This window comes from Grus americana, chromosome 17 (assembly GCF_028858705.1).
Source record: "Grus americana isolate bGruAme1 chromosome 17, bGruAme1.mat, whole genome shotgun sequence".
NCBI classification, from domain to species: Eukaryota; Metazoa; Chordata; class Aves; order Gruiformes; family Gruidae; genus Grus; species Grus americana.
Genome location: NC_072868.1, coordinates 4939311 through 4952274, shown reverse-complemented (window position 1 = coordinate 4952274; position 12964 = coordinate 4939311). Strand labels below are relative to the sequence as shown.

General features: G+C 44.4%; 2 protein-coding genes across 3 annotated transcripts in view; both read right to left on the bottom strand.

The window, feature by feature from the left end:
- The window catches only part of DHX35 (DEAH-box helicase 35), a 34133-nt gene extending 27776 nt beyond the window's left edge, over window positions 1-6357 (bottom strand). For both annotated transcript variants that reach the window (XM_054845528.1, XM_054845529.1), the window contains exons 1-5: window positions 6227-6357; window positions 3846-3979; window positions 3374-3466; window positions 2456-2533; window positions 80-184 (exon numbers count right to left, since the gene is read on the bottom strand). In XM_054845528.1, coding sequence (XP_054701503.1) covers window positions 80-184; window positions 2456-2533; window positions 3374-3466; window positions 3846-3979; window positions 6227-6326 — 510 coding nt within the window. In that variant the 5' untranslated portion in view covers window positions 6327-6357. The remainder of the gene's footprint in view (window positions 1-79; window positions 185-2455; window positions 2534-3373; window positions 3467-3845; window positions 3980-6226) is intronic.
- Window positions 6358-6996: 639 nt separating this feature from the next.
- LOC129214219 (protein FAM83D-A-like) lies at window positions 6997-12898 on the bottom strand. The gene is made up of 4 exons (XM_054845526.1): window positions 12234-12898; window positions 10412-10579; window positions 9719-9843; window positions 6997-9476 (listed from the first exon to the last, which is right to left on the bottom strand). Exons 1-4 carry the CDS (start codon window positions 12684-12686, stop codon window positions 9086-9088), a joined length of 1137 nt encoding a protein of 378 aa, XP_054701501.1. The 5' UTR covers window positions 12687-12898; the 3' UTR covers window positions 6997-9085.
- Between the last annotated feature and the right edge of the window lie 66 nt (window positions 12899-12964).

Below are 12964 nucleotides of genomic sequence, written 5' to 3'. Positions count from 1 at the left end.
GTTCTCATTAATTTTGCAAAAGTACTTGAAGATTTTCGGCTAACCCTTTCAGAGTAACCACATACTGTTCATGTTTCACCTTAATTCTTGTGGCCTGCGGATCCGTGCAGTCATCAAACCGAATACAATATCCAACTTCATGACCCAACACTGCACCTCTTTCATCAGCAACTCGGCCGGCGACCTGAGAAAAGAGATTCTTACAAACAAGAGACAGCTCACAGTGCACGTCTTCGCTGTATCATTATTCTGTCCATAGAGAATTGGCATCAAACCAGGAACAGAGCTAGTGCTTCCAAAGAATTATTTGTTCTCATTCAAACACAAAATTCTGTTTGACATAACAGCACGCACTGAACATACAAGCAGTCAATACTTTTTAAATGGTTTAGTGTAACTTAATAAATCTGTTGCATGCTGCTTCTACTTAGGAAAGCTAGAGAGGTACCTTTCTGCAATAAGAACTCTGGCAGACCTACACAGGCAGCCACTCAACCAGTCACAACGCTGGGGAAGGACCACCTACCAGCAACTGCGGGACTGCAATTTAAGAACACGGTTGGCATGCAAAAAGGGAAGGAGTACAGGTATATGGATCCAGAAAAAAGTTATCAGTTAAGCTGACCTGCCCCTGAACTTACTCAGACTTTTTTTTTTTAAAAAAAATAAAGATGCTACCCTACTTTTCATAATACAGAATCTTTTATGCAGAAAATAGAGAACTGACAGAGTAATTAAAAGAAGCAACAATTTTTGGCCACTTTTAAACCAATAGCTCCTTTAGCTAAAAGTCTTGAGTTATTCAGACATTCTACAAAATATTAGGTATTATCAGGCCATGGTTTCAGCAAGCTATAAAGGCATTTAATAGCTGAAGACACAATAAAACTCCACACTATATACACATTAGTCCTTGTAGAATTCCAGGACAAGCTACTTTCAGTCATTTGGGTGACATTCTAAACCATACCGACAGGCAGTGAATTCATGATTTCACTTGGAATCTTATCACTCCGTCACTTTCAGCCCAAGCATTCAGGATAACTGTCAGTCTGGGTAATGCAAGCAGATTTCTAATTTCTAAACTATGCCTTATGGCTCTGCAACTACCTCTCTTTACTTCTGACAGCCCCCATGCTCTAGATGGGAAAGCAGATATGCACACCGATTAAAATAAAAGATCACTTCCAGTTCAAGACAAAGCAATAAATCATCAACAGTATCTCTCATCTCCCTGCAGCAGCAATACAATTCAGCCAGTTTGCAACAACATTCTTGAAAAATCCTACTGTGTCTATATACTAAGCCCTAATTGAGTAATCGTTTTATTTTAGGCTTAGAAATAACGTGTTAAGACTTCAAAGGGAAAAGAGAAGTAAGTTTGTCATGAGAAATCATTGCAGTATATACAACATCTCCTGTAGAACTGTGCACTGTCAGCTGGATGTCCTATGAAGGAGAAAAGGGAGGACACTGCAGGCAGACTGCCCAAAGCAGACGATGCAGATCACTGCTAGAGACTGTTTCCTTACCCATGTTGGATCTGGTTAAAGAACACTGGATGAGATGAAACAGCAAGCTGTACAGCTGCTCAGTCTACTACATTTTGACCAGAAGCATAAGTTGATTTGTTGCAGGTACAGCTTAATACTTTATAAAGAACAGGCAAAAATGAAGGTTACAAAATGGCACCTCAGCTTTCTGTACAAAGAGAATGCTGCAGCAGAAACTTCAGCCCACCAAGTCAGCCTTTGGCAGCAGTTACGAAGACAAGGACCACTGGACACTTTCTGTGCAGGCTATTACCAGAGAGTACAAGTTGTTGCCCTCAGCACCCCCTCTTCTACCCCCACAGTACATCTAGCTGACGTTACGCTCTCCTAGACCTATTACATATACAAAAAGATTTCTCACAATAAAAGAATTTCTTCTCTTCCCCAACACTCTTACAAGGGAAAACAACAACACCACCACCACAAACCAAAAAAACCCAAAAGAACAACAAAAAAAACACAGAAAAAAGATTTGAGAAAACTAGATATGAATTGCCAGAAAGAGGTAAACAACATCCTCTCTCTTCCAATAGCTATGTTACTACACACAGATTTATACCACTACTTTACTTTGTGAAAGAAGTTAAGGGTCACACAAGTACATTTCAATCGCAGCTCAACCCCGCGCAGCCCTAACTTCTGTACACAGTTCTGCTGATACCACTCAATTTTATTTCAAAGCTTCTACATCTGCAATTCTGGACTTGGAATCTTTGGCAAGACCTACTAATCAGGTTGAATTCAGCGTACAGTACCAGCAATTCTGTGAGGAAGATAAGCAGAAATGTCTTTTCATTCAGGAGCTCATGCAGTTGTGATTCCTGCTGTTCAGCAAAAACTGCTAATAAACTGGAGGTTATAACAACAACAAACTGGGAAAATTTGGACACGGAGAAACTCACTGAAACAGCAGCAACCCGACGAGGCTGCGTCACTCCAACAACTCTTCCTTCGGCTGTCCAGCCAGCTTCTGCTAGGTACTGCAAACAAATATTGAGGATAAGAAATGAGCTGGTCATGCTGCGAGTACAGCAAGGTATTAGTTCTCTGCACCATGTGCTTTTTCCTCGTTCTGACACTAACTGATACAGGACCTTAGGCAAATCAGTTACTTAGAAATTTTATGCATTATTAATCTCACCATTAAAACTACTATAGTACAATACCTACTTCCTAACCACATAAGCTTTCAGAAAGCATCTAAGAGCAGTTCTTTGGGTCTCAAGTATTTTTGAACTACTTCATTTTTCTCTCCTTTCCTTTATTTTATAACTCCTTTAAGAAAAAAACCTAAGCAGCACAAGTCCTGCGCTCACATTGAAATGGATGACATTCATCATTAGTCTACAATTTTTAAATTTAAAATCAAGAACTAACTTTGAAACATTCTCAGACTTTTTTCATTTCTGTCACAAAAGAGAAAATTCTACAAAACCACAATACTCCAAAAATTTCCAAGAGGAAAGCTCGTAAGAAAAGTGTACCTTTTTTCCTTCTTAAAAACATACTCTCAACAAAATTTTAAACATGATTCTGATAGAGCAATAAACACCTACTGTAGCACAACGACTACTGTTTGTACCAGAATAAAATTATTAGTTGCGTATGGTCCTTTCCTGTAGTAGAAGGTGGTTTTGTATTACAGATACACCAGCTCCCGGTATTTAAGATGAAACCCTATACTTCTGTCTTTTTGGTCACACACAGGAGCCCAGGTGAATTCCATTCTCACAGTGCAGTTCTGGGTTGCTGGTTTAACATTTAACATTTAAAACCCCTTGAAGGAGTACCTGATTTTACCAAGTTAAATAGACACTTACTTGTGGAATCTGCGTTGATTTCCCACAACCTGTTTCCCCAACAATCACCAGAGTTTGATAGTTCTCCACTAGATAAAGTATGTGATTTCTTAGCTGAAAGAGAAGATGACATTTAAGTATCAAGAAAAGATGCGTAGAAAAAAAGTAATTACAGTTACAATATTTACATATGTAACAGACACAGTAAATTTATTTTACATGGAGTTTACTGCCAAAAGCTAAACAGTTTTTTAAAAATCCAGAAATGACATGTACAACATATAGTAATTAACACAAATCTACAGAGCCTGACAACTGTTACTGTCAGTTCTACAAACAGAACAATCAATTCCAACAAATAAAGAGAGCAAGGTCATAAAATTATTGTTTTCTGTTGTAAAGTTATTCTATACTGCTCTTTCAAAAAAAAAAAAAAAAGATACGAGCCAGACATCATGCAACAGATTTAATATACCAAAAGGAACTTCCATACCTTAAAAACGGGCAGCTTTTGTCTTTGTTGTTCAATAGAAAGGGAAGCATAAGGATTATAGATTATGCTTATGCCACTACTCTCAGCAGGACTCTGTCTCTCCTCCGAGACACTGACACCAGGACCTTCCGTGCCTAGATGACATAAGTTAATTTTAACTGGAAGAATACACTTCTGCCTAGTGTATCACAATGCAACCAGTGTAAATATGTTCCTTACAAGGAGGAATCATGGGTAGCAGCAAATAATGGAAGACTAACTTTTCTATGAAAATAATCAAAATATTAACCAACAGTAAACATGCAGAAATTCTTTCAAATGAAAATGAAATTTTTAACCTGCTGATTAAAAAATTAAATAAATCTAATGTGAATAAGTATTTGAATTTTTAGAAGAAGATAAAGGAGGAAAAATTGTATAGCAAGATCTTGGGAATTTTCTTCTTTTTCTGTGCAACAGTTCAGATGTATCTTTGATATCCTTCTCAGAAGTACGTCCATGGATTTTAAGCCAGCCGGTCAGGTATGTAGCAGAACTTCCCTTGACTGACATCAGCTGTATAAACATTCAACCTTGCCCGCTCATGAGATATGCCACTGCTTCAGATCTGAATTTACCTCAGTAACCGAAACTTGATTTATTCCTGCTGCAGGTTACCATAAAACCACTGACAACCAAAAATGCTGAATCATGCAGGTGAACTAGAAATGAAACCTCATTTCAATAATGGAATGTATCACCTCCAGCTGCAGATTCACCTGGGAAAGTCTGACAGCAAAGAGAAGGATTCCCCTGTTTTGAAGGATTTGCTTATCTGGGCTTTTCCCACTTTTACCACTGTTTAAAAACAGTTAGTCCCTATTCAAAGCTGCCAAGCAACTTTTACAGCAAATTGATCCAATTTTAAGATTGATTAGCAATGATTCCAGTAACTATTCCCTCCCCAGGGCAGATGGAGAAGTCAAGAACCAGGGACTTGAATATCTGGATCTTGACAAATCAACAAAGTTAACAGATCCCACTTCTTATCACCCACCAATTTTTTTTTCCACAGCATTTTCTATACTTTTTTTTTTTAAACACACAACTGTCAGTATGTGCAGAGGTATTTATATATGCATGTTGTATATACACACGTATTACTATAATAGTCAAATTATTAAGAAACTGTTTGCTAAACTAATCTTGACTCTGGAATAGCTTTGCAAACCACAGTGTACCACAACACAGTGACCAATTTTAAAAAAAAATTGCCAAACCCAGACCCACCAAGCTCCCCTTTGGGAACAAGCAGATGGGCAGGTGCAGAACTGCCCAGAGCCCGCGGGAGCAATCCCAGAGGCGCAGCACAACGTGGGCTGGGAGGGACCTCTGGAGACTTTCTAGTCCAACACAGACTCAGTCGGGTTGGACACCCCACAACCTGCCTGACCGCTTGTTCCAGGACCTGACTGCCTCCACAGCAGAAAAGGTTTTTCGCACGGTTAAGCTGACTTTCTCACATTTTAGCTTGTGCCATTGTGTCTTGTACTGTCAGGAGGCACTACCAAGAACTGTCTGGCTCCATCTTCTTCACACTCCCCTATCAGGTATTTGTATCTATTGAAAAGATCCTCCTGAGCCTCCTCTTGCCCAGGCTGCACATCCCGGCTCTCTCAGCCTCCCCTCGCACGTCGCATGCTCCAATCCCTCAGTCATCCCTGTGGCCCTTCGCCTTACGTGCCTGCTTCACTAAGTCCATGTCACCGCGGTGCTGGGGAGCCCACAGAGCACCCCGCCACGGCCTTCTCAGCGCTGAGGGGAAGGATCACCTCCCTCAGCCTAACAGCAACGCTCTTCCTCACGCAGCCCGGGGTGCCGGTGACCTTCTCGGCTGCCAGGGCTCATCAGCGGCTCCCGCTCGGCTCCCTGCCCGCAGGACCCCAAGGACCTTCTCCGCTGAGCTGCTCTCCCCGGGGTGCGGCACCCCGCATTATCCCCCCCTCAGGGGCAAGACTTCGCACCTCCCTTTGATAAACTTCCTGGGGTTCCCCTGCGCGCTTCCAGCCAGCCCGACCCCCCGAAGGCAGCACACACCCCCCAGCGGGCTGAGAGCAGACTCCGATCCCCCCCGGTAGCAGGCAGCGCCCGGCTGAAGTCACAGAGCCCTCACCGCCCCCAAACCCCGGCGGCGGAGGGACAGCACGTTCCTCCGCTGCCCTCGGCGTCCAAAATCTGTGCGACCCCCAAGAGCCGACGACTGCCGGGGGCAGCGCCGCGGTTTCTCCGGGGAGGGGAAAGGGAACCCCGGGGCCCGCTGCAGACAGCCCGGGAAGGGCCTCTCAGAAGCACAGCCCACCGCCCGGGAATCACAGCTCCCCGCACCGACCGCACCCCCTCACCAGGCTTCCAAAACTTCACCGGTCCCACGGGCGCCGCCATTTTGGGGTGAGAGGGCAAGCGGAAGCGGCGGCGCCCACGTGACGCGCCGTCCGTTGCCATGGCGCCCGGGGCGGCCCCGCCGCTCTCTCCCGGGCCTGAAGCGGCCCCGCCGCCCCCCGGGCCCGACCCGGCGAAGCCGTGCGAGGGGCCTGTGCTGATGGCGGCGGGCGGGAGAGCCGTCGCTGCCTCCGCTTCTCAGGGGGCCGGCAAGAGGCCCCGGCTGTCCCCAACACGGTAGCTGTCAGAGCTTTGGACATTTCCTTATTTTAATGGCAAAAACGGCTCCTAGTTCATAATGCCGAGTGTAAGATCCGTGCTGTTCCTGCTGAGGACACCCAGTTGATAAAATAATCTTTAAGTGTGACTGAAACTCACTCTTCCCCTCTGAGCCAAAAGAGTGAAACACAGGTAACGCCCTCCCGGTGGACAGGGCTGAGTCCCTCAGGTACTCCTCTGACTAAAATGAAGTGTATAACCTGGGGGACAACCTACGATTTAACAGGATTGAAAGTTCTTCTCCAAAAAGTCCTTGTCTCGTTAATTAAGCACGGCTAATCGCTTCCCTACACCCCAGGAAAGATGCCTCCGCACTGCGCACCGCGGCTCTTGCACTTCACGCCAGGCAGCTGAAGGACTGCAAAGAACAATTGCAGTGATAGTGCAAAGATTCAGCGGTGCCCTACCGCAGACTCATTCCAGGCCACGAAAGTTATTATCGAATCAAATTTAATATAGACTTTGAATTAATTAAGTATAGGCTAGAGTTAAAAAAAAAAAACAACACACAAAAAAACCCACACCCAAAAATCCAAAACTCAGGAAAAGCCAAACCCAGCTTCTACAAAGTTTAGTAATGCTGTCAAAAGTTCATGCTTATGGAAAAAAAAATCAAACTTTATATTCTTATTAATAATTCTCAACCCTCATTAATAACTCGACACACTAGCAGTGCAGTCGTGGTGATTAAGACAGATGCACTTCACACCGCCGTACCTCCATGGTTGCTCATTACGCTAAGTCTTTAGGTAACTACAAGAAAAAGAGGTTATTCAGTTATAAGACATTCTTATAATTCTTGATATTGATTTTGATGTACTTTTCAGATTAAGTCTACTCTATCAAAAATAAACACAACTCTTATCACAGTATTTTGTATCATCAATGTATTAGCTATTGTTGAGGAAAAGTCCTACTAATAGCACACAGAAAGAGCTGCCTATTAATGAGATGAATAACAGAGTTAAAAACTTGTATTTGAGGAAACATATACAGATAATAACAGTGAAAATAAGATTGCACAAACAATATTTTGCAGAGTACAACATTGTACGTTTTTTGTGTTTATGGAAAATATAGTTAAGAATAAAAATACATATTTCAAACTTCTTTACATGTAGATAAAAGTTAAGACTATTAAACTAGAAACTATTGAACATTTACAGATTAGGAGAGTCAGAACTATTACATTTCTGTGGTTGTAGGCACAGAAGAAAACAGGCACAGATGAGTCCATTACTGCAGTGTCCATAGGGACCATTTCTGTAAGCCCCACACGCCCAGTGTAATGTTGCCCTGCTGATGGTCAGCAGACCTGTATGAAATTCCCCAGCAAAGCTTTAACCTTCCCCCTGGAAGCCGAGAGCCCACGAGAAACCTACACACGCACATAACCAAGTTCTTTGCAGTAGCAAAAGCCTCAAGAACAACCTGAGGAACGATGTACCTTTGCTTTCGCCACAGCTGCCGTGGTTGGACAACAAGAGTTTGTGCACCAACAGGCTGCTGGAATTTCAGTGCCTCAATGTACAACTGTTCAGGAGGATAGTTACTTGTTTGGATTTTTTGGGTTTTTTTTCTCCTGAAATGGATGGATTTAAAAAAAAAATAGCTTGCATGAAACCTTAAAAAAAATGGTTCTATTTCTGACTTTCATGTTATTGCATGTCTGGTGGAAGGAAGGCTTTGGAGAAGTAGCAGCAGCTTTACAGATTTTAGATCAACTCAATTTTTCCTGTAAGATTAGACAGCAGTAGCAACCATAAAAAAACCAAAAAGTATATATGGTAATGCCAGGAAAATGGTCTCATTTGGCTCTACTACAAACATAGTAGGCTCTTAGGAATACTATCCCTTGCATGCATTTGTTTCATGATGTCCAACAATCCAAGTATTCTTACAAAGAAAAGGTCACTTAAAATTCAATCATTGCAAAAGCCTTGTCCACCTGACACGTCAGCTCATTCTGCCTAGCAGCACAGCTTCCTGTAAAGAAAATGTAACGTTTTAGGACTAGTACCATAGTACTGATTAACTAGTTTCTAGATCAGGGTTACTACACTTCAGTCCTGTGTCATCAAACAGTTCGCGGAGAGTTTGTGCAACACAAGACTAAGCATAGACTGATTTCAGAGCCATACAGCAGTCCTGCTATTCATCTTTGGAAGACTTTTAAGCAATATTATTTTCTATACCTAGATTCCTTAGGCAAAAAGGTTTGAGCTACTGAGCTAAGACACTGCTGACCCATCAGCTTCAAACATGCAAGAATCGATTGAAAACTGACAACCTGACAGAATACTAGAAGTCAATAACAGCTCTCCAGGTGTTAGAGGGGTTTTTTGTAAAACACACCTGACCTAGGACAATACCATAACTGTATCTGTTGATCTGCATTACAGTGGTCTTCAGACAAAACCACAATTCCAGTATCACTTTCTCTCAGTTCAAGGTTTGTGTCCCAGCTGCTCTCACAAATGCAGTGTGACAGTACTGGACATGGTTCCTGAGGTTCTGCTTCTCGCTCCACGTGAACATGCAATTCATCTCTCTACGATCCAGTGTGGCCTCATAACTAGCGAGCCATTCCTCTTAGTCAGTGGAGGAGAGGCATGCATCACATTATTTGACACGTAGACTGCCTCCCTGGAGGCATGCAACCAGCTTCGCTTCCTTTTTAGATTTCCTACAAATGCTCTAAGATACAAAAACTCCATTCTCAGGAAGTTTTCCCTGGTCAAGTCTCTGGAAGCCACTGTTATCCTGACCAGCTGGTCCAACACCTTACTCTTCCTGCAGCTGGATAACTCTCGGAGGTTGATCGGCTTTGACCGTGCATACAGAATCCGAAATTCCAGGTCAAAGTGTGCAACTGCGGGGCCTGACAGGATCAAAATGTTACTGCTGTTCAGCTTCCCATCTGTCCACGTAAAACTAGCAGAGGGAGAATGAGAAAATTCTGAGTTAATTCAAGATAAATAGTAAACGAAGTATTAACTGAAAATTCTGTCACATTTAGTTAAATTGTTCTTATAAACCAAATGATGAGCAGTGTGCTTTTTTTTGGACAAATGTTACATGTCAACCCTGATAAGGAAAGCAGTTTTGCAGCATGGATGGTTTTCCTTTCCACATACAGAAATCATGTTAAGCAACAGAAAGAAATTGGCACTTGCCTGTAGGAGCCTGTTGTTACTCTGATGCCATCAATTAACATGAACTTTTCACGGACTTTTCCAACAATTTTGGCACCTGACCTCGTGTAGTATGTGTTCCCAGTGATATTTCGAATTCTCATCAACTGTTAAGGCAAGCATCATGTGGATTTCAAAGTTAAATGATTGCATTTAAAGGAGTAACACACAACAGTAACGATCACTGATGAACTAGCAAAGGTTGCTGTGCAGTGGCACAAGACTCACCCTCTAGGAACCAAATTATGATTTTGTCTTGTTTTAGCAGGCAAAGAGGCGGCATTTAGGGACAAACCCATAACCTGGCTGTGCAGAATGTGAGTGTAAAAGCTCCAAATCTTGGAGGGACCCGAACTCCACAGACTCCTGAGAACTTGCTTCTCCAAATTCTCGGTGAGCCTGAGCAACTCCAGTCTTGCTTTAGGAACTGGACATTCCTCTTGCATTCCTTGAATATTCAATTAGTATTTGTGCTCAGAAAGCAACTGTAACATCCACTTATTAAGACTTTAGTTTTTCTATCAATTGTCATCTTATGCAAGAATGGTTAAATCTTCCAAGAAAGAGATAGAGCTATTTTAAATTGTGGCAACAGGCATAATAGTTTCTTCTTTTGATAGCTCAAAGTTTACAGTCGTACGAGGACCCTCTCCCTATAAATATGACAAGGCTCACCTTTTCCTGTTCCAGGTCAACTCCCAGATCCTTGCACATTTTGAGAAAGTGGGAAAATGAAGACTGATCTAGAAGGATATATGCTTTAACTTGCCGCTGGCTACAAGCTTCCAAGAGATCTTTGAAGATATCGGTGTCCGTGAAGGAATCCATAACCAGGGCAATCATCTGCAACAAGTTTCAGAAGAAACATTAGGCTGTTTCCACAGCATCCCAAGGGAGATTGCACACGAGGAATTTGACTTTCACAAGACTGCTGAAACATTTAACAGACATATAAGAGAAGGGGAAAAATAAGTCTGATTAGAATAAAGTTCCGTGAAGAGAATGGTGTTTTGGTAAAGGTGATTACCAAGTACAGTACACGAAGGTACAGGAGGCACAATATACATCGCCCCTTCACTATGATCACTTATTCATGTCCCTCTAAACAGAAAAAAATATATTGAATTTATGAACAGAAATTGTTGTTAAAGATTATTTGCCCCAATCTTGTTGTCGCTTGACTGATTTATAGCAGATAACATCGTTTAAGATTTTTATTATCGCATTGCAAAATTTTTTACTGTAATTTCAGCAGCAGACATTGAAGCTTCTTTTGCCAGGATCTGTATGTCTTTTGGTTCATTAGGCACGAGCAATCTAGCCCGAAAGCCTAGTGTGGAAAGACACTTTTTCTCTATTTAATAATCCAAGTTTATCACTAATTAGCAGCAACAATAACTCCTGCATCTGTTCAGTAGCACATTTCTCATGGTATTTAATTAAGGTTATAGTAAACCCTTCCCTTTTTTACTACATAACTTCACCTTCAAGCAAAAAATTACAGAAATCTGAGCTTTTTCTCCTTTCCCCCCACCTCCAGAGCCGTGCCAAGACCTACGAAGGCAGAGGGAGACTTGACACCTCTCCAAAAACCTGAGCGAGCTGATAAAAAAAAGTGTTTTGCATGAGGAAAGACATTTTGCTGTCAGTCTTCTTCAGCTGCATCAGTAACTTTTGGTGTAAAAGGAGCACCGAGTTGATTGTGGAGATGTTTGGGGGTGCTAAGAATATCTCTTTTATAAATTTGTCTATCATTTGGTCTCTAGTTCCTGGGCAAGAGGTTTATATTTCTGAGAACAGTTGTCCTTTCCTCAAAAACACTGCCTGAAGAAAAAGGTGAGCTTATTTCCAAAACTTAAGTTTTCCAGTCTTTCATACTTATCAAATATGAAAAGAAACAGAAGAAAAACCCCAACAAATTCTCCAGTGACCGACTGCTCTTTACATCTCACCTCTCTAAGATAAAAATGAGGGTTGTTGTCAACTTATTATTCAGATTCTCATATTTCAAGCCAAGATCTGATTATTCGCCCAGGCTCCTTCAGTCCGTGGGAAGGACCTGCGAGGGCAGTAGCTGGCTCTCAGGGGAGGAAAAACCCCTGAAGGGGGGCTGGGTGGGTTCCTCCCTTGAGAGCCAGCTGCTGCCCGAATCCCAAGGTTTGATGTATATCTGACATGCATTGTGGAAGCCACGGCTACCTAAAAGACCTGGGAACGGGCGCGTTTCAGACCTATCACTCACAAGTGCCAACTCCCTGAGGGAGCTTAGCCAGGCCCGGATAGCACGGACTCGGTTTTCATCAATATGGAGGGGGAAGCTTGTAAATAATGAATCTATTAAAAAATAAATATAAAAGACAGTGAAAAGAGAAAAATTAAAGCAATAACAAAATAGCATAACAAGCGAACCCGTTTCTTTAAAAGTAAACGACGGGGGGGAAGGAGGAGGCAGCTCTCGGGCAGCCGTGCGGGAGCGGGGCGGCCGGCGCGCACTGACCTGCCGGGCGGAGCGGATCTGCCGCCGCACCGCCTCCTTGCAGCCGTAGATGCTCTCCCCGCAGCCGGGCTGGAAATGCGCCTCCACCCGCGTAAGCCCGCGGAAGGCGCCGCTGGCGAAGCCCGGCCAGCCCAGCTCCAGCGCCGGCGGCTCCAGGTCCGAGCGCTCGGGGAAGTAGGTGAGCGAGGAGGCGTCGAGCGAGGCGCCGAGCGAGGGCTCCCCCGCCGGCTCCGGGGCCGCGGCGGGCGGCAGGGCGCCCCGCGCGATGGCCTGCACCTCGGGCTCCGAGAGGAACGGCGGCAGCTGCTCCCGCCGCAGGAAGGCCCGCAGCGCCTCGGGGCCGCCCGCCACCAGCTCCTCCAGCGCCAGCCGCTGCGCCTCGCTGTACGGCCCGGGCGGCCGCGGCGGCCAGCGCCCCGCGCCCTCCTCCAGGCACTGCGACGGGTTGGCCATGGCGCGGTGCGGTGCGGGCCGGCCCGGGGCTGCCCCGCGCTTTTATAGCGGCTCCGCGGGCGGGCCCCACGCGCTGAGGCTCTTCCACGCCTCCCGCCCGGCCCCGGGGGAAGCGGGAAGCAGCGGGCTGCCCTACGGGCCAGGAGCCGCCGGCAGCGGGGAAGGAAAGGGGCGCTGGAGCTGCATCGCCCACGGGAAAGGCACGGGTGGCAGAGCCGGCTGGCTTCCCCCCCGCCCAGGGAAGCAAACCTCGAATTAAGGAGGGAGAGCAAGGCCAG